The sequence below is a fragment of the Callorhinus ursinus genome, unplaced genomic scaffold (genome assembly GCF_003265705.2).
Source record: "Callorhinus ursinus isolate GAN/ISIS: 27379988/994484 unplaced genomic scaffold, GSC_fseal_2.0 scaffold2, whole genome shotgun sequence".
Classification (NCBI taxonomy): Eukaryota; Metazoa; Chordata; class Mammalia; order Carnivora; family Otariidae; genus Callorhinus; species Callorhinus ursinus.
Window position 1 is genome coordinate 78,558,425 of NW_027397064.1, and position 21,684 is coordinate 78,580,108.

A 21,684-nucleotide genomic window follows, 5' to 3' on the forward strand; every position below is an offset into this window, starting at 1 on the left:
AAGAATACCGCTGCGCTAACATATTGTTGGAATAAGTGCTTTACTTGGGCAAGAGGAAATTCAGCTATAACCCTGGTCTACTGACCTTTAACTCAATCTTACCTTAAAAAAAGTTTAAGGTGCTTATTTATATCAGCTGCTATCGTTTCAGTGCTGAAGGAACAAATGTCAGGTTTTCTGGGTTCCTCACTAAGAAATAAATAAAAACAGATATTTGAGCCAAGGAAGGGGCAGAAAGGTCAAGGCTGACTTTACTTATGCTTTGAATCTGAGTGGCTGTCCGCTGAAATGAACTCTTCTTCTGAGGCCAATGGTTCATCCCGACACGGGCATTGAGGCCTTCAATGGGAATGCCTTTAGGATGACTCAAAAAAAACAGACCAGACAAAGTTTAACTCAATTTTATTTTCCACTTTTAGTATTTTTCAAATTATACATCATGCAGTCTGCCAGAGTATCCACACATCTTCATTTTAGAACCTAGAGGATAACCAAAATTTCCCAGGGGCCAGGGGAGGGTTACTTCCAGATCTTTTGTTACATGTACTATATATTACAGCATCATTACTTGGTATAAACGGCCATTTCCCCCCTCGAACCACCAAAACAAGTTTGTCCACAAATTTTTTTTTTAATGAAAGCTACTGTACAGATACATAAAGCCCCAGAACACACATCTGCAGTACACATTACATACTTTACAAACTAAACATGTATAATCCTACAGAATGCCCTATTCCCCTTGTATCTGCACACGATGAAAAGTCTTTAAAACTGGTGCACAAGATGTAAATGTGTAAGCAGACTTCATGGAGCAAGGCTTCCTTCGGCAGTTACCTAGCCCTTGTTCAATACTTTTAGAAAGGCTAAATTGTTAGTGTTAAATGAAACCATTTTAAACTACAATGGTTCCTTTAGCTCGCTCAAAATATTAGGGGTGAGACAATGAAGTGAAACCTTCCCCCTGTCCCCTTCCAGTGAAAAACTTCCCCAATAGGTCATGGAGCCAGACTCTAAATGTCTTCTGCCCTGCTAAAAACAACAAAACCGAACAAAAACACTTCAAAGAGGGGACTGTTAAGACTTTTATTTGCTTCCAGTTATTCCTCTAGGAAAAGAGAACCTATAATTCCCCACGAGTCTTGGTGATGGCTCAGTCTGGCCTTGGACAGAACTATCACTCCTTCATGCGAAGTCAGGGCATCAAAAAGTTACTAGATGCTACATTCTAGACAAGTATTTTTATTTCTTCGTTTATCCCAATATTTCTATGAACTCTAATTTTTGTAATCACATGATACTATTTCCTTTAAGTCTTACTCCGCACTTATTCTCCCTACTGCCTGCCATTCAAACAACCAAACTGTACAGTATTTGTACAGAATTCTCTTGTGATTGACCAAAACACATTTGGCATTAATATATTTTAGTCTCCAACCATAAATCTTTTAAAGTTTTAAAAAGCACTTTATGAATTGATAATACAGTCAATGAAGGAATATACTCCATTATAAAAATGTAATTGGTTAAGTTGAATCCAACCATAAACCTTGATATCCCAAACAGCATTTCTCTAATTTAACAATCCACCATCCTGCAGGTAGACATTATTTGTATAAACCATCTGGCTATTCCCTTAGAACATCAAAAAGTAAACTTTCAAGAAGAAGCATGAGATATAAAATTATTCACAGAGGAGAAACACACGTTCTCTCTCTCTCTCTCTCTCTCTCTCTCTCTCTCACACAAAAAGTAGCATACAATCAAAAATATAATCACAGGCTCAGCCATTCAGAAGTGCGGTTTTTATAGTTAGAGTACAAATGTAAAGGAGTAATAATTTTTAAAAAAATGAAAGTTGCATAAATGTGGCTTTTTAAAAAGTGGCCTACAGAGGATATGGTCCTGATCTTAGTTTATCATATAAAGTAATATTTAGGGATCCACTTGAATATGTTGTAGAACCCATTCCAATAATCTGCCCACCCTTTAGTCACAGTGTAGGAAAGTTAATTTTGAGGTCCTATAAAGATTGAAGCTAGGTGAACTGACTGGCTGATCAGCAAGTAGCAGAATTATCTTTAAGAGACATCAAAGCCAACTTTCTCTGTGAATAAAAGTCGTGTGAATTTTGTGAGTCCTTTGTGGAGATCAAAAAATACGGGACTACAGGTGAAACGTGTGGCTCTTTTTGAAACATGAAAGGGCCAAGCAATTCTTTAGAAATAGAAAAGGGGTACCCAGGGAAAAGTTACTTTGGGGAGAATTTAAAACAATCTATTAACGAGAGCCCCAAAAAGAATTATTGACCTTTGTTCAATTTCCACACGTAAATACAGTTGCATAATAGACAATAGTGGTATGACAACTATTAATTGGCAATCCTCTCCAAGACCAATGTTTTAGCTTCTAAAATCAGAGCCAAACATATTCACAGCAAGATTATAATCTATGGCATATGTTATTACCTGATAAAGTTTGCAAAACCTGCCCTACAAGGACCCTTCTATCAGACTGCAAATAGTCACGGAGCAGCTCTACCGGGCAAGTACTGGCAACAGAAGAAAATCAAAAGAATTTTTAAAGTGTAAATGAATGCAAAATCGTCATCTTTGTGAAATAAATATTTCACTAGAATTGGTCTTCTTCTTTCTCTTTACTGCCCCCCCAAAAAAACAAAACACATATAAACAAAGTGCAACATTTAACAAATAAATTAAGTCAAAGCAGCTTTGCTGTGTTAGGGAAATTTTATACAAGAAAAGTTTGGAAGTCAATTCACAGTCCTCAGTGCCTTGTGCATGCGCAGGCACACACACACACACACACACACACACACACACGCCCTCGAACTACAACTCACACAGTGAAGAGAAAGCGCAATGTCTTCCCGGCCTACATTTCATTCCGGTGGTGACAGCAGCAGGGACAGCGCCAGCTCACTCCTCTTGGGCAGGCACCGAGATCAGATGGGTGCGTTCACTGAGATTGGTCTGGTTGTCACTGACTTACCCTCAAATTTGTCAGAACTAGTAGCAGCACACAAGACCAAGTTAACTGAATCCTTGTCAGCTTCCCTGAAGACTTTCCTACTTGGAAATCAATCCTTTTAAAATCCGCAACTGGAAGTAAAAGTTGATTGAACTTTAAATTCGTATGTTGGAAAAAACCAATAGTTAAACGTAAAAAAATCCATCCATACTGATTTCTTCACATTCTGCCTAAGAAGATGAATCTATCTGATGCCAGAGAAAGAAGTCAAATAAACATTCAGCAATGAAGGGTTAAAATAACAACTTATTCGTAGGCACAAAAATGCGTCAGTCACTTCCCGCCATCCCCCCCAAGGCTTCCTTTTCCAACTGCTGGAATTGATCCTGGATTTCAACTGGCCGTACCCCCTCCAGGCTTAAGATGACTCCCTTACGGAGAGAGGCCATCCCCAATGCGAGCTCCAGTAGGATCAGGAAGGAGGAGGCCAGGAGGGGGCCACCCCATTTCCAATCATCCAACTTTGCAGCATTTTCAACACTTCTGAAGGAAGGATGTTCAAACTGGGCTGGCTGAGACTAGTTGCTGCAGGTTTAGTAGCAAGCAGCTCAGGTGAATTTTATGTTTTTCTGCATTTACATGGATGTGTTCGAATGAACACATTCTACATTGCTACTGTCAGATTGTTTTCCTGCCTTGAAGAAATTTGCTTTGCTTCTTAACAGGTGCCCTCCTAAAAGGTGTTTTTACAGATCCAAAGATGTGACCTGGGGGATTCAAAATGCTTCTTCGGGGTAATTTGTTTCGGAAAAGTGTTCAGAATGAAAATTTTGAACCTTGTAGCAGCACTTTTTTTTTTGTTCCCTAAAAATATAAAGGAATGAGTTTATTTCACAGGAAACCAGACAGCTGCAGCAGAGCATGAGCCCCCCGCCTCCATGGCACTTGGTTGATCCCCCCCCAAGGGACTGGCACGTGAGGGCGTTTGCTAGGACGGCACACTACCAAGGAAGGAGGCTCCGAGGGCCACCCAGAGACCACCCAACGGCCTAGTCCCTGGGCCTTGTTCCCAGGAGTAAGCGGATCTTCTGTAATCAGCCCCTTCGGATTTCTCAGGAAGAGAAAAGTCCAAGCACACATCTGTACACACAGAGATTCTACACAGCTCAAATATCTGAAACCAGTGTACTGCAGATGGCTGGGGTAAGCAAGTGTAAAAGAAAATGGAAACTGTTGGGGGGGGAGAAAATAAAGGAATTGGTGATTAATGTAGTCCTTGACATGCTACGTGGAGAGCCGTATCTGTTGAGAGAGAACCAGAGAGAGAACACGGGAGTTAGAAGACACAGTGGAATTTCACTCCTCAAATGTTTTGGTATTTGGAATATCTGGGGTAATCAGATATTTAGATAAACATTCTAGATATTTAGACCAGTGCTGTCCGGTAGAAAGACCATGTGAGCCACATATTTAATTTTAAATTTTCAAGTGGCCACATTAAAAAGTGGGAAGAAACAAGTAAAATTAATTTAAATAACATTTTATTTAACCCAAGAAATTCAATATATTGTCATTTCCACATGTGATCAGTACTATGTGTTGAGAAATCTTATGTTACAGTATCACTATGGAGCTACTTCAGTCTTTTTCCCACAATGTTTGCAGTGTGGTGTATGTTTTATACTTTAGGCACATCTCGATGTGGACTTGGCCACATTTCGAGCGCTCAGTAGCCACATGTGGCTTGTGGCTAGCGTGGTGGACAGCACAGCTTCCTACTTACTGATTTTGCCCTGACAACAGTCTCTTCCAAAAGTCTGTATCTATTGACACTGGTGGTATTCAGAGAAACATAATGCATTTTCGCATTCCTGAGGGAGACTGGAACACCATTCACACTTGTCAGGGATTTTGAGGCAGGTCAGACATGGCCCCTAACCCAGGAAAGAGGTTCCTAGTCCTGACTGGACTGGGCTGATGGGGTTACTCAGAGGGCAGCCCCTGGATGTCACCCCACTTCCCACCAGAGGCCTATCCGATCATGCTCAGGTCTCCAGGATAAAAGCCTGGGCTAGTGCTGACTCAGAAGCCAGCCCGGACTGCTCTCTGTCACCTTTGGACTAACTCCAGTAAAATCTACTTTTAGAAAGGAACCAAAAGGTTCAGCTTCCTCCCACCAGCTGGAAGCCCTGGGTCTGTCTGTGGTCTTCCCATTGGTTTTGTGCAGAGCTCACCGGGCTTCTGGGGTGGGGAGGTGGTGATAGCAGGGGATGTCGAGCCTCATCCTCGAGAGACATGGGAAATGCCCGGCACAGAAATATGATAGACACTAAGAAAAATCCACGTGCTCATCTGATTTTAAAAGGAACTCCGTAACCTGACACGTTGTGCTTTCTGTTTTTGCCTCTAGAAGGCTTAGATCCAAATTCAGGGCCAGCTTTGGTAAACACCCGTCTCAGACTCCTGCTACAACGCTCTCTCCCCCTCTAACGTGTTTCTCTTTACTCTCCCGACTCATATGTTATAATATTGTAAGCAACCTCACATAGTTTATATAAATAAGCAAAATGTAAATTACAAATCAACAGAAAAAACTCAGGGTGTAAAAAAAGGGATTACAAGTACGTGACAGCAAAGTGGGTGGAGGAGAAAAAGAAGAGGAAGAAAAGAACATGCTCCTTTTTACAACACCCCCTCCCCCCAGACACAAAACTAAAAACCCAGAGAGCTCGTTCTGTAACTACCACCTCTTGCTCCAGTGTTGTAACTACTCACAGGTATAAAGCTGCTCAATTAAAAATGGCTTAAACAACCTTATATGGTAATATTCAGGTCATTTTTAGATGTCAGAGAAAGAGATTTGTTTATGGGAAGAGCATCTTTAATGTTTAGCCTCTCTGGTAAGATTTTGTGCTTATTATTAGGACAAGAAATGAAAACTCCAAAAGCCTGGTCATAGTGGTCATTTAAATTCATTTTGAGCCAAAAACAAAGCGGCGCAGGGATGTTTTCTGAATATCACCGCTCGAATCCCCATTTCGCTTTCCTTACAGGTTCATTTCTCCAAACACACCATCTCAGGATCACTTATGGGCCACCCTGGTCAGATGAGATGGTCTTCCTGCATGCGTTTAGGGCTTAATGTGCTGACAGAGCATTAGACACACGCTCAATGGGGCGGCCTCAACAATGCCCACAGACCGTGAAGTCAAACGATTTCTACCAGCCGACCTTTCATTCAAATCCCCCACCCCTCCATGTGCAAGATTCAGCACGTTCTGGCTAATGGTACAGAAGAAAGAGGGGGCCACAAAGGACACCCAACCTGCTTAGTCACCTCAAGGAGGGCGGCGAGAGAAGACAGAGACTGTGACAGGCTGCCAAAAGGAAAAACACAGGGAGTCCACCAATAAAGGTTGTTCTAAAGAGGTGGTCCATCTTCATCCTGAGTTACAGATCTTTCCAGCCTGTCTGCCAACGCAGTCTTTCCAGTAGGCCCAAGAAGAAAGGAGTCAACTGGGATACTCCCATCCATCCCCCAACTATCTGAATGTTCATCTCTTCTGATAAATTTAGGAGAGAAAATGGATAGAACTTATAAAAGTAAATGGGTTAGCTCCTGGAGAAACCACTTCTGACCGTTCTGATCACTGAGAGCGGCCAACCCAGACAGGCTGGCAAACCTCGAGAACATTTAAAACCCAGTTCTGCTGACCCTCTTGGATGGCTCAGAGTTGTTACTTCCTGAAAAGCACGGTACTGGCCCAAGCGACCTACTACAAGGCCATCCCTGCACCTCTGCCAAACTGGAGATGGTAACTCAAGAGTGGCAACGTGTGACCAGGCTTAGAAGGAAATAAAATAGCCTTTCTTTAGAAGGGGTGAGAAGGCTGAAGAAAGAAGCAAATTATACAAGGGTTTTGCAAGAAGTATTGAGAGGTTTTCCCCTAACTTCGGCTTTTGCAATTGCTTGCAAGTGGATTTATGCTTAATCTAAACAGTACGTAGTTTTATCTTTTCTCCTGCCTTTCTACTATTCAGTGCCCACGTTATAAGAATTGCCAGTTGTACTCTATGTATCACTGCTGAAGAGAAGCAGCGGCATCAATGCAATCTGCTGTGGGGGACGATCATTCTTCCTTCCAGGCCCTCACCGTTGCTCCCTCTGAGCGCACAATGCTGGTTTCCAAGTCCGTAGTGCCCGCCTGCACTTCTTACTGGCCCCTCTCCCTGAGTCCCGCTTTCTCTATGCTGTTTAGGTCTGTCCCCACGACACACCATTGGCTAATACTTGTGAGGCCCTAATTTTTGCCACACACTCTCCTAGGACTTTCCACTCTTCTTTCACATCTCTCATTCAATTCTCAGAGCAAGCCTGTGATGAAGAAGGTACTATGGGGGCGCCTGGGTGGCTCAGTCGGTTAAGCCTCTGCCTCTCCCTCTGCCCCTCCTCCCACTCGTGCACGCTCACATGCTCTCTCTCTCTCAAATAAATAAATAAATAAATAAATAAATAAAATCTTTAAAAAAGAGAGAAAGAAGGTGCTATGATCATAACTTCTCCACACCTAAGAATCCTGTCTGGAGTGACAAGGCTCAGTTTTCAACTAAAATAAGACACTGCAACTAAGAGAACGCAGAAGCAGATATGAGAATCCAGTGCTGTCCACTGAGCCAAATATTAAAGAGATGTGCAAACCATTTGCAAACCAAAGCAATTCCATTCTGCCAAGTTTTCATTTTGGAAAATAATTATGTTTCATTAAAAATGGCATGTGTCTTAACAGTAGTGATATTTAAAATTTTGCTTCAATTTACATCAATAATATAAAACATACCAAGAGATATAGCCCAGGAATATACAATCTCTTTGATGTTGATACTTTTTAAGACTACAAAGGGTCTTAAGGCCAGGGAGTTTGGGAACTGCTGCCCAGCAGATCAGAGTTCATGGTCCAGGACCCACCAAGGACAAGATGTGTGATCTTGACAGTTCACTTGCACTTGGCCTCTTTGTAGAAGGTAGGATGGCATAATGTCAACACGGGCCAATGCCACACACCTGCTCTGTGCCGGGCACCTGCCTAAGCTCTCTGTGTATTCATGCATTTTATCCTCACAGCCACCCTGTAAAAAGTACAGTCATTTGGCACATTTTACAGAGGACAAGGAGGCACAAAGAGATGAAGTAACTTACCTAGTACATGGCCAAACTGGGATTCAACCCCAGGCAGCCCAGCTCCGTATCCTGAACCCACAATCACCCAGCTACATACCCTGCAGGTAGCAAAGAGTCCCCCTGCAGAGAGGCGTTCACATTCTTGTGACTCAGTCATCTCATTGCTAGGATTTTCCAACAGCAGGAGCAAGCTGAAGGGCCAGTGGCTCAGATGTAGACCACATGTGTGCCCTGACTTGACTACTTTGGAGGGTTAAATTCAAAAGCAGCTTCTCGCCCACCCTCCACGTGGGGAGCGAACCCATTTCTGCTGTGGGCACAAAGCAACTTGTACATTTTAGGTACATATAACATTTTTTATTTGTGATTAAGTGGGTATCATAACCAGGAGAATGGTCAAGGTGAACCCCACTAATGAGGCAAGATGATTTGGATCCAGATATTCAGGACAGAGAGAAGAGTAACAAGGAAAGACAGAGATTTTAGAAAAGCAAATAAAGTATAAATGAGGAAGCGCCAGCTTGGAAAGCTCAGCCTGCCTAAGGACTAAACAGGGAAGGGCTGCCTTTTTGTTCCAGTAGTCAAAAGCTTAGAAAATTCTATTCTGCCTGAGGTGGAGGAAAACAATGAAGGGCGGGGTGGGGGTTTGAGGGACGGCCAGACTTCCTAGTTCAAAGACAAAAGAGCTGGAGGCCTACGTGCCCCTGAAGTTTAGGGCTTTAGCTGAAGGTAGTAAATGTGGGGAAATGGCCAAAGACATTCAGAGTCAAATAAGTCTGAGGTTTAATAAGTGCTAGCCTAGAAAATACTGGACTTCCTGTCTCTAATGTACACTTGGAATTTCCCCTTTTGGGTGTAGCTTACTGTGACAATTAAGCAACAAGTAGGCTTTTTTTTTTTTAAGATTTTTTAAAATTTGACAGAGTGTGAGCACAAGCAAGGGGAGCTACAGGCAGAGGGAGAGGGAGAAGCAGGCCCCTGGGATCATGACGTGAGCCGAAGGCAGACGCTTAATGACTGAGCCACCCAGGCGCCCCTGTGATAAAGACTTAAGAGTAGAAAACCATTTGTGCATTCCAAATGTCTGGGCCAAGCCGGAAGACCCTGACTATGACAGGCACACAGGAAACATAGGGTCCAGGATTTCAGGGCCTCAGTCACAGATGACCTTATGGCAGCAAAAGGGACCAGTCGTGAAAGCCTGGAGACCTGTGCTCTGTGTCTGCTTCCAGCACACCACTCAAGAATGTAAAGATATTATTTTTTACTAACAACTAACAGATATATTCACAATGAAATTCTTAAAGTAGTAAAACCTGAAGACAGAGCCATCCTACAGTGACTGTCACCGATCCAGGGAATGTCACACAAATCAGAGGTCATAACAGAACACCTGGTCTGCTTGGATGGCTCTTTGTAGTTGCATTCACCCATGTGACCCTGCTATAAATCGCAGACATGCTTTTCTAGGGCTGTTTTCTCTATGCCTCAAAGCATGAAATCAGTCTAAAAACATGGGATTGCTTCTTCTGTAAGAGCCCTAATGAGTTCCTATTGGCTCTACCACTGTGATTTTACCAAATGTTTTATCAAAGTTTATTAAAACTTAATTTTTAAAAATATTTTATTTATTTATTTATTTATTTATTTATTTATTTGAGACGGGGGGGGGCGGGCAGAGGGAGAGGGACAAACAGACTCCAAGCTGAGTGCAGAGCCTGATGTGGGGCTCAACCCCAGGACCCTGAGATCATGACCTGAGGCAAAACCGAGTTGGATGCTCAACCAACTGAGCCACCCAGGCACCCCAAAACTTTATAGGCTATGATTTCTAGACTTAATATATATGGTTTTTTAATAAAAGTACAGTCCTCAAAATATCAGAGTCTACCTACATCAACAAAGTGAGAGGCATCCTGGGCATTTCATTTATTTCACAGTATTTTTAATTCTATGTTTTTCTTTCCACAAAAATCTAAAGCATTAATATGTGCATATTCTAGGGGTGCCTGGGTGGCTCAGTTGGTTAAGCAGGTAAGCATTTGACTCTAGATTTTGGCCCAGGTCATGATCTCAGGGTTGTGAGATCGAGCCCCCCATCAGACTCTCCTCAGCAGGGAGTCGCTTCTCTCTCTCTCTCCCTCTTCCCCTCCCACCACTCTCTCTCTCTCAAATAAACAAATCTTTTAAAAAAATACGTGGGTATTCTAGATTATCTAGCTGACTACCCTGCAACCAAGCATTCCCATGCAAGTTCAGCCCCACACACGCTTTATGCTACGACCAAGTGGATACTACTCACAACTTAAATATCCTTCAGCTAAAGTTGGATGCAACAGGACAATGATGTGTTCCAGCCACAAGATGACAAAATGGCTTGAAGGTATGCAGTGATTCTGCCGTGTTTTTCTTTCTCTTTTCTTTTTTCAAGCCTTTATTTTTAAGTAATCTCTACACCCAACATGGGGCTCAAATTTACAACCCCAAAGTCAAGACTCACATGCTCTACCGAATGAGCCAGCTAAGTGCCCCTCCACAGTGGTTTTCACACAGAGCGGGAATGGAAGAAGTGAGCCGCCACGTCATGGTACACAGAAGGAGCACAGATAAGCGAGACTCTACTAGAAGCAACACATACCAGAATCCCATTGCACCCAGCTCTTTTCAGAGAAAAGCCACCTTTTATTAACTTCTGTTAAGGTTGGTAATTTGATTTTGGTTTATGGTTCATTTCGATCTAACTTCTAAATTTGTTTTGATTTAATAGTTATGTAAGATCTGTAAGTATATGCTATTGTAAATTTGCAAATACCTAATTATAATTAAAAAAAATCTCTGGGTAATATGAGAACTTTATCCCCTTAAAAGTACTGTATTTACTATTCAAATCCAAGAAATAATGGCCTAAAGGACAGTCAAAAGACCCTTTTGCCTCAAAGCCTTTTAGAAAATAGCGAGGTTCCAGCGGTGCCCCACTGGCGCCATCTGGTGGACACACTTGAACAAGCAGCCAGCGGCTAGTCAAAGCACTACCTGGAAGGAAGTCCCACCGCAGGGCCTGCAGAGCCAGGGAGCCAAACGAGATATTTAAATGATGTCTGCATTGAATGTGGGGCCATGAATAAGCACTCAGTACTGCCTCAGAGGTCTACTTCACACCTCTCTTCTCCAGCCTGCAACCGCATCTCCCTGCCTCCCTGCTGCTTACCTGGCTTCTTGCACAAGAGAACAGACACTAAGATGAGATCCATCCCACCTCCTTGCCACCCCATCTACCACCTACAGGCACCTGTCCTTCCTCCTCCACCTTCCCATCACCTCCGCCTATGCTCTGGATTGCAGCTCCTCTCAGGAGGCCAGTACTCCCTGCCTGTAACTCTCTGGTCTCCTACATTATCCATCTCCCCGCAAGAGCCTCTGGGGAGCCCCTGCTCTGACTCCCCCCCACACCATCCTTTCCATGGGGTCCGGCACAGGGTCGCCTTTCCCAGTCATGAACCAGGTCCCACCACTCCCAGGCCCAGAGTCCCCAGTGGCCCCACACCCTCAGATTGCACTCTATGCTGCTGGCCCGGCTCAAAGGCCTCATTTACCTGGCCCCTCCTTCCCTCCCCGACAACCCTGATTATGAAGGTCTCTGTGTTCTCTGGGCTCCAGCCCTATCAGCCTTCCTGACTCCCCAAATATGCCAGCCAGCCCCACCTTCCTGCCAGTGTCTGTGCTACTCTTCCCTAGTCACTTCATGGTTGGTACTTGTTCTCCTCCCCCTGGCAGCTCCCCTGGATTTGACCTAGCTGAGATAGAAGCCAGCAGTATCCTGAGTTCTGATTTCTCCATGTTGGCATCTTTAGTCACTCTGAAACTTTGAACATAAACCAAAATACTCATTGTGACTGTGTTCTTTGAAACCTGAAATGAAGCACAAAGAAACCCCAAAGATATCCAGGTGCTGCCCAAGTATGAATACGCTGCTCTGGCTTCAACAAGAGAGCTGGGAAGAAGAGTCAGCAGCTGAGATCATTTTTCCCTAGGAAGACACACTTCAGAATGAGCATCTCAAAGATCAGGAAAGATCACCTCAAAAGGTTTTGATCCCAACTAAGCAATGAATTCCACATTTCCAATCATTTTTTAAAAAAGATTTTATTTATTTATTTGAGTGAGAGCGAGAGAGCACGAGTGGGGGGAAGAGCAGAGGGAGAGAAGCAGACTCCCCACTGAGTAAGGAGCCCAATGTGGGCTCGATCCCAGGACCCCAGGATCGTGACCAGAGCTGAGGGCAGATGCTTTAAGACTGAGCCACCCAGGCGCACCTCCAATTTTTTTTTTTCAACTTCACGACTTTTATTTGCAGTGCCTGTGCTTTGTCTCGAAAATATCTTCTCCCCCTGCCCCTGACAGTGGGCGGGGAGGGGGCAGCTCCAATTATTTTTTTTTAAAAATGATTTTGCATTTTCTCACTCCCAGTTATAATTTCCCACTTCACTGGCTACTATCCTTCTTTTTTTTTAACCTCCACTGACAAATACCCAGTCTTTTTCTTAAAAATAGCCAATGTTCTTATTCATAACCTTTAGATGAATAAATGATAATAACTTTAAAACACCTTATATCTGGTCATAGCATCAAATAGGACACTCATGGGCCTTCTCCACTCAGTGGTTAGAATTTAGGGCTAGAGAGGGACTAAAAACTATTTTCTAACGACTGTGTGAATTAAAGGAGACTATAAGCCAACATTCATCCATCACCTACTGCATGCCAAGTAGCACACTGCTACTCTATACAGCAGTGACGTTTTGATGGAGCACTTGTTAGATGCCAAGCAGCTTAGAAGCATGACCTCAGTCAGTCCTCATTTCAAAACCAATCGTCCAGGGAAAGGATTCTCCCCATTTCACAGACGAAGAAGCCCACTCTGAGGGTAAGTAACTTAAAGAGAGTAGAAGACCTAACTAACACCTGACCCAGGTATCCTGTCCAAAGCCAGGCCCCTCTACCACACCGCCATCCTGATAACCAGAAAGGTGCCTATTTGTCTTGTGACGTGGGGAACAGCCCAGCTGCAGGGGCTGTATGCACGGAGAGAGTGGGTCAAGGGGGCTTTAACTGCAGATAAAATAATCAAATCCACTTATAACACTTCAAGTTAAAGCAGTGGACCACCAGGATGGGTGAGGGTGGTTCTGTTAGTCTGACCAGACCCACTGCTTCTCAATCTCAAGTGTGAGAGGGGAACACTGGGTCGTATGAAGCTTACACAAAACATGGGTGGGTCGACAGACCTTTATGGGATCGCATGTGGAAAGTGGCTGTCCACTGCACAGTCTCTGGACCCCAGAATCCCTGGGCCAGTGTATTTATTGGGAGCTTGCTGGGAGCCAAGCACAGCCAGTGCTCTGCATGCTTACATGGAAGGGGGTAATGTAGATACTACATTTGCACAGCACTGTTGCATAGTAGGTGCTCAGTCAACGCAGGGTCTGGTTACCCACCCAGCATCCATTGCCTCGTTTTCAGCAAAGGAACAGTACTCTTGGGCACCTGGCTGGCTCAGTCAGTTAAGCACCTGCTTTTGCCTCGGGTCATGATCCCAGAGTCCTGGGATCAAGCCCCACGTCAGGCTCCCTGCTCAGCAGGAAGTCTGCTTCTCCCTCTCCCTCTGCTCCTGCTCTCTCTCTCTCAAATAAAGAATTAAAATCTTTAAAAATAAATAAAAAATAAAGAACACTACTCTTTCATGGGGCAGTGATATGCCTAGCTCAAAGCAGCCACTTTCCAGCCCCCTTGCAGCTAGACACAGTCACATGCCTCAGATCTGGCCGGAGGGACGCAGGCATCCGCACTATATGGACTTCCAGGAGGGCCATGAAAGGAAGCGGACTCGGCTGAGAAGCTGCTTTTGCCTCTTCCCGGCTTCCTCTCTGCTTGCTGACCATGGTGTGTAGGCACAAAAGCCAGAAGAGTAGAAGTCACTGAGGTGACCTTGAGGAAGGAAGGTACTTGCTGAGGACAGGGGTTCTAAACTTAAAAGGCGAGCTTTCTGCTGTCACTATAGAGTCGCTTTACCAGCCACTGACAGACCACCCTCAAATTTCCTTCACATGACAGAGAAATCCACTTCTGCCCTAGAGATGCCACAGTTCCTTCAGGATAGGAGTCCCCAAACTTTGGTGGCTAACAAAATCGCCAGGGGTACTCGGTAAACACACAAAGGCTCAGGCCCTACTTCATGAAGCCTTCCAGGCGCCAAGTGATACTGACACCCACCCAAGTTCCAGAACCACCGGTTTAGGTTTCTATCCTATGCTGCCTCACAGGAGCTTACAGTTCCCTTTGAGGGCCAGCCCCAATACCGACAACAATTTTCTAACATCCAAATTATTTTATCTGTAAGGGAAAGCGATCAAATCTGAATGGGGTGGCCCGCTGCCAAGACCATTTCCCATCCACCCTTTTAGGACACGGCAGATGGCGGTGGACATGCTGCCCGCCCTCGGCCTTCCCTCCTGTTCCCTAATCTGATCTGTGCCTGTCCTGCTCGTTGGCATGCTGCCTGGGGCAGCGCAGGACAGGGCCGTCTGGGGGAAGGCACCAAGCTTCCTCCTTGGCAGTTTTGGCGTGAGCCTTCGCAGTGTTGTCATATCCCGAGAGAGGGCTCCAGCCCCTCACATTCACATCCCACACCTTGATCAGAAAGGACAGGAGAGGACTCTGTGCTCTCCGGTGTTGGCCTTGACACTGCAGCTTTGCCATGCCGGCTGGCCCATCCTGCAAGCTAGCTTCCTGAGAGCTGAGTCGAAGGACAGCATTTGGAGCTACCCCCTCCCATCCACAGGTTACTGGTGCAAAGTCAAGAGTTTTCCTGAACAGTTTTCTGGCCACCGAGTTGTCTGTCTGCCCTGCCCAATGAGTAACCTCTTTTCTCCATCTCAAGTACAAAAGGACAGTTTGTGCTCTCTCCTTCTTCTCTTTTCTAAAGTGTATCCCTTTTTGTTTGTTTGTTTGCTGGTAGAGCAGTATCACGCATGTAGATTGTAGGAAGAGAAATTTATAAACCGCCGTCTCAAAGAAAAAAGTGGTCCTGACCTACCTAGATATAAATTAGCACGATTCTTAAAAACCCCTGTTTGTTGAGCTCAGAAAGCAATTACAAAAATATTACTTTCTATATCTGGCTCTTTCTTTACAGTCAGTTCCTGAAACTTAAAGCAACCACCCACATCTATCTGCTCTGAGCGAAAGCAGTTGACAAACAGGTAATGCCCTTCTGGAAGCCAGCGGCACAGGGAAGTCCCACAGACAGAAGCAAGCTCAGGTGAATCATTTGCCACACCCTCACCCAGCCCTGGAGTGTCCCCGACGCCAGGTGGCCCTAGCGAGAAGAGCCTGAGGCTCTGCACTGAGTTGAGCGTAGGTAAGCTACGCCCCTACGGCCTGTCCCAGGACAGCAAAACTGCTCGCTCTTGGAGGGGCCCATGCAGACGGATGAGAACCAGGCAGGGCCAGGGACCTGCCCCAGGGCTGCCCCAGACAGAAACCACCCCTGACACCAGGGACTCACTTCATATTTATTTCTGGTAGTGAGTGGAGTTTGAAGAGCCGCCTCCTCCCCCTCGGATGGTGTGGACGGCCGTCGGAGACGATGCTGGGTAGTGTCCAGGGCGAATGGGCTTGGCTGTATCCGACAGAAAGGACAGAGCATTCAGACTGGGCTTAAATGGTCACACCTACATGCCCACAGGTCACATGTGAAAACCAAGATGCACAATTTTTATCGTTAGAGTTCTCATCAAGCATCAGACCTTTCTGAAAACAGGACGCCTGCCCTCGGAGACAGTACAGTTAGCTAATCCAGGGCACCCAGTGGTTAGGGGACAGAGAGAACTTATAAATCAATTACTTTAATTCTGGCTGAGGAAGATTAGAAGGACTTCCAGTTTTCTCTGAGGCCGATCCGTAGGGAACACTTGGGTTCCAAGGGCATCTGCGTAGCCCCTGAAACTGGGTGCAGGTTTCTGCCTATGATGCACTTTTCTGGGAAGAAGCTTTCTAGTTTCCGGATTTACAAAGAGCATGAAATCCAATAAATGCAATGAAACATTAATCTAAGGTATGATCTAAAAACTAGAAACATGAAGTTGTTGGTTTACAAAACATCTGCACAGCATTATCTGATGGGAAATAGTATCACACGTTATTGGGAGGCATTTCAGTTTAAAAAAGAAAAACTCTCTAGAGAACATTCCTAAATCTCTTTACCGCCTGTGGCTCCATCCTGGGAACCATGACTTAGCTGCTACACCCCCATTCCCAGCTCAGGCAAAATGCCCAAATCCAGGTCTGGCAGGGGCTGAACGTCCAGGCCCCTTTCCCAGCTGGGATCCACACCCTGCACACGGAGGCCAGCCTAGCTCTTTCCAAGGTGCTTCCAAACGTGCCCTTGCAAGTGGCTCTCCCTGAGGCTTCTGGCTACACCCCGCCCCTTCCCAGTCTGCCTGGTACAGAACAGAAGGGGCCTTTGGGCCTCACTGAGAAACAGCCAAATACTCTAGTGCTTGTGAGAACGTACCTCCGTTTACAGCCAAATACCTTTAGCTGACAGCCTAAGTTGGCCACCTTCTCTGCTCAGCTCAGCAGCTCTGAAGACCACAATGTGTATGCTGCAACCTCTCAGGATAAGGAAGCAGGTGCCTGACACTGCCATTCTCCCGGGAGGAATGCAGGGTGCCTGGAGGCGCCGGCTGGCCCAGCTGATGCAGGCCCTGACTATAGCCTGGCAGATGTTCCAGAGCACACAGCCCAGAGCAGCAGAGCCCTGCCTTCCAGGAGGGGTGCGGGGGAGAGGCACACATACCGATCTGGGCCGAGTGGGCCCTCCTGGCCATGTTCTTGGCTCGCACGGCCTCCTTGATGCGATCCACCTCCTGCTGGTAGCGCTTGCGGTCCCGCATGGCGTTCTCCTTGGCCTCCTTCAGCGCGCTCTCCAGGGCCTTGACGCGCTCCGCCGTGGCGCGCAGCCGCTTCTCCAGCTTGGGCAGCTCGCAGCGCAGGTCGGCGTTGTCCCGGACCAGCTGCGGGGAGAGAGGACGGGGGCGACTTACCAAGGAGGCGACGGGGCTGGCAGGAGGGGCAGACGGTGACAGGAAGGCGGCTAGAAGCGGACTCTGCGCCAAACAAGCAGCCCCGCTAGGTGGGCGCGGGACGTCCATGTGACCACCAACGCTGGGAGCGCCCAAGGAAAATGGAAATCACGAACCAGCGCCTCCAACCTGCTATGCACGCCTCTTGTGTGCAATGAAGTGGGGAGGGACGCAGGATGAAATTAACGGCCACTTCCGGTCACAGGAAGCTTTCAGGCGTGGGCAGGATTTCCTTCCTCTTCAGTTTGCGTGTGAGGAAGCTTGGCTACTCCGGCACTAGCGTGTGAAAGCTGAGTGATGTTAGCAAGTTCAGAAGCACTGGGTACAGGCGTGCATGTTCTAGAGCTCTCCGCAGGCCTCCTCCCGTGCAGGACGCGTTGTCTCCGCCAGCATGTGGTTTGGACCCACTTTGCAACATATCCAGAGACTCACAGGTAACTCTGGGATACTGCTCTTTCTCTTATTACCTAAGACCCTCGGTTAAGAAGCAACGGGTGAGACTTGGCGTGTTCAGGGTGGTCTGGCCACAGACTGGTGGTTGCCCGGGGGGGGGGGGGGGGGGATGGGTGAAAGAGGTGAAGCAGATTCAGAGGACACTTACGGTGATGAGCACTAAGTAATGTATGGGATTGCCGAACTGACAGATCCCCGAAAATAATACACACTGTCTGTTAACTATGGAATTAAAAAATAAATACAAATCTTTTAAAAAAATAAAATGAAGGAAAATTTTTAAAATAAAAAAAAGAAAAAGAGGCAACAGGCTTGCGCTGGTTTAAAAAAAAAAAAAAAAGGCTCAAGAGCCAGTTCTATTATTTCCTGACATCTGACTTGGTAAGTCATCCAACCCCTACACGTCTCAGGTTTCTCACCCATAAAAAAGGAGAGTATATAAGAGGCCCATTGTGTGAATCCCAGTGGATCCAGAAAAGTTTTGGAAAATCAATGCTGTATGAAGGTTACTCATCCCAAGGCTACACCTGCCTTCTACCAGCTCCAGTGCCTGGCAGAGAGCAGGTTTTTAATATTTATTAAAATATTCATTGAATTCATAAAATAATGAATTTCAGAGCCCTATTTCAAATTAGTGAATTAGAAAATCACTAATTGCAACTCAGACTGCAGTTTTTGCTTCTATATTTCTCATCAGTAATTTGCTTGAATGACTTCAACCATGTTGAATCTGTCATCCTCCCTTTGGGGAAAAATGCCATCCTAGGTAATGTTGAAGAGGATGTAGGCCCAAGAGAGATGCATCCCCTTAATCATGTGGTCCAACAAGTTGGACCATTTTTTTAAATTAACATATAATGTATTATTTGTTTCAGGGGTACAGGTTTGTGATTCATCGGTCTTACACAATTCACAGCGCTCACCATAGCACATGCCCTAAGTTGGACCATTTTCATCACATTCCGAATCTTTAGGATTTAGGGGAAACATGAACATTCCCGTATTTATACAGAAAGGAGAAAAACAACTGCCTAGATCACCAGTAGGTTTGGCCATGCATTCCGCTGTCCCTCTGGATAAACTCCAGAGCGTCATAAGAACCGGAGAGGGTGCCCAAGAAATAGGGCAACAGAGCAGAGAGAAAATGAAGCAGGTCACTTCCTCTCTCGGTCTGTTTATTCATCTGCAAAAATAAGGGGCCTGAACCGACTCGGTGGTATTCACTTTGCATTCTGTGCAGCCTGTGGGTCCAAGGCTGGAACCAGAGGCAGGATGATAAGGCAGGGTTCTGAACACCCCACTTCCCAAACCCCAAGAGCTCAAACTCCGATTCCTTCCATCTGGCTTCGATAAAAGACTTTTATATATAAGGGAAGTCACTGAAGACTAATTAAAGGACTCCAAGGATCCTTCTGGCACTAATGTCCCCTGGTGATGCAGAACCTCCTTCCCGAACCGTGGCCAGATACAGTGGGGCTTCTTTCTGGGAGAGTAAGAGAATCAGAGGAAGCTGGCACAACTCTCCTACCTGTTTGTGAACCTTCGTGAGCTGCTCCAGGTTATTCTCCAGGAAGGAAATTTTCTGCTTCTGGGCAGCACTGCCCCCTCCGTCATCGCTGTCCAGCTCCACGCTCTGTACCAACACCCGTGGTCAGCAGGCAGCCCCGCCCACAGCCCCCCCGCGCCCCCCCCCGGACCCAGCATAAGCTGGACAACATTCTAAATCTTTATAAAAAACCACCACCCCAATCCCACCAAAGGTTATTCTGAAAGTGAAAATAAACAGAGGTTCTACAAGTTGAGACTCAGTGACCTTCCCAATGAATTCCCTTGGCTGATGTCAAGGGTTTTCCGAGCATTATAGTTTAGAGAATTGAAAACAAAACAAAACCAAACAAAACTTCCAATCTTCCTTTGAAAGATACAGATTAGTTCTCTCTGTGAAATTTACCTCTCCCTTGCAGGTAGGTAAATAGACTTTTCTTTTCAAAAGGAACTGTTCCAAAACTCATTAAGAAGAACCAGTGTGAAAACATAAACCTAAGACCTAAATCTGACTTCAAACATCCCAACTGAGATAAGTCACCAAGCTGTTGGGCGAGTGCCTGTGGTCCCAACAGGAAGTCTCAGTGGCCTTTGCTTGTCCCTTCAGCTTCCAATCCCATGAAATTACTTAATGAATCCATCTCAAACTAGTCACAGCATCTGAGCGCATGGATAAACTCTTGAAATTCATCAGATCTTGAAATGGACAAAAACTGCCCTCCTGGGCCAAGAGGTAAACTGAGAAACACATGGGCAAACACATCCTGGAGCCCAAAAATGGCAAGGCATCCTTGCTGTGTCTGATTACAGAGGGGACCATCATCCCTCCTTCTTCTTCTGAGAGGTGATGGCTGCACGCTGATCTCAAACCTGTGTCTCTTCCATCTACATCCGGGGTTCTCAAACTTTGCCCAGAGGAGGGTTTGTTAAAACTCAGATTGCTGGGCCCCACCCCCAGTCTCTGCTTCAGTGGACCTGGGGTGGGTCTGAGAATGCACATGTCTAGCGAGCGCCCCGGTGATGCCAAAGCTGCTGATAACCACACTGTGAGAGCCACTGGTGTACAAGTAGGTCCTTTCTCGACAGTTTTAGATCATGAAATCAGGGAAGCCTGATCTTAAGCTCCCTCGGACCCCCTCCTCCCTGACTTTTTCCAGTCCTTGCCATTATCTCTGCAGGCTCCCTCTCCAGCGCCTCTGCTCTGGCCTCTCCCTCCTACCTGGTCTGGGTCTGATGGCCATTTCTATTTTGATGACTGTGGTCACTACCTACCTGCCCCACCACTGCCATTCGGGCCTTAAACTCTCCTATCATTCTCTGCCTTTCTTTATTTTCGTTTTCAGGCCTGGAACCATGCTGTCAGGGGCCACGGCAAATCCATGCTCTGACCTTCAGTTGGGTACTCACACCACTGCTCGGCAATCCTTCCGCTCATCCCTGACAAATCCGCCCCCCCCCCCGGGCTGCCTGAGCTTTCTCTAGGCTCCGTGGGCTCTCCACTGTCTCCCTTCCTTCACCATCAAGGACAGAGCCTCCACATTAACTGAGAAGATCAAAGTCGTCGGATGCACCTTTCCACGGTTATGTATTGTCCTGCAACCATCTCCATCTCACTTCTCCACTACTCCTCTCTGGGAAATTGCATCCCTTCCCCTTACCAAGCTGATACATCCATCTATGCTATTAATTCTGTCCCGCTCAGATCTGACTCCATCAACCCCTATATATATATATATATATATTTCACCTCCTTCCCTTGGCTCCTTCACACAGACACATGGGCACACATGTGCATACTTCTAAATACACCTTCCTTCCATCCTACTACACAGCTGGCTATGGCCCATTGCTCCTCCTCTATCATGTTTAAACATATTTAAAGAGCAGTCCCCCTGCCGCCCCCACCTCTCCCTCCTTCCTGAAACTTCTGCAAGCTGCTCTGGGATTCGCTGTACGGCGACTCTCTGAGATCACTGTGTGAGGCACGAGGATCACCGAAGCCCAGACTCAGGAGTCATACAACCTGGACTCCATCCTACCTCCAGCTCTTTCAGCTGTGTGACCCTGGGCAAGTTACTTAACCTCTGAGCCTATCTCCACTAAGACAGAACCGCACAGTAAGAACCACTTACACGAGGTTGCCAGGAAGAGCAAATAAGATGCACATTGAAGTGCTTCATACGCTCCGACCCAGCCCCGAACGGCCCCTCACGGGCAAACGGGAGGTTCCTGCCTCGAATTTCTCTGGGTTTCTGGCATTGCTCACCAAGCTTCAGGGCGGCAGTGCCTGACCAGACCCCCTGGATTTTCCCCACATTATGCACAACAGCTCTCACGCTGCAGCCAAACAGGTGTGTGCTCATTTGAAATGAA

The 21,684-nt window shown here is 46.1% G+C and overlaps 1 protein-coding gene across 3 annotated transcripts in view; it reads right to left on the bottom strand.

Annotated features, from left to right (window-relative positions):
• Positions 1-385: 385 nt before the first annotated feature.
• The window catches only part of KIF5C (kinesin family member 5C), a 147,674-nt gene continuing 126,375 nt past the window's right edge, over positions 386-21,684 (bottom strand). For 2 of the 3 annotated variants that reach the window (XM_025856125.2, XM_073884202.1), the window contains exons 23-26: positions 19,295-19,399; positions 17,028-17,244; positions 15,735-15,848; positions 386-4,293 (exon numbers count right to left, since the gene is read on the bottom strand). In XM_025856125.2, coding sequence (XP_025711910.1) covers positions 15,742-15,848; positions 17,028-17,244; positions 19,295-19,399 — 429 coding nt within the window. In that variant the 3' untranslated portion in view covers positions 386-4,293; positions 15,735-15,741. Of the gene's footprint in view, positions 4,294-12,300; positions 14,156-15,734; positions 15,849-17,027; positions 17,245-19,294; positions 19,400-21,684 lie in introns of those variants that run through there. The other variant, XM_073884198.1, reaches the window with a different exon arrangement.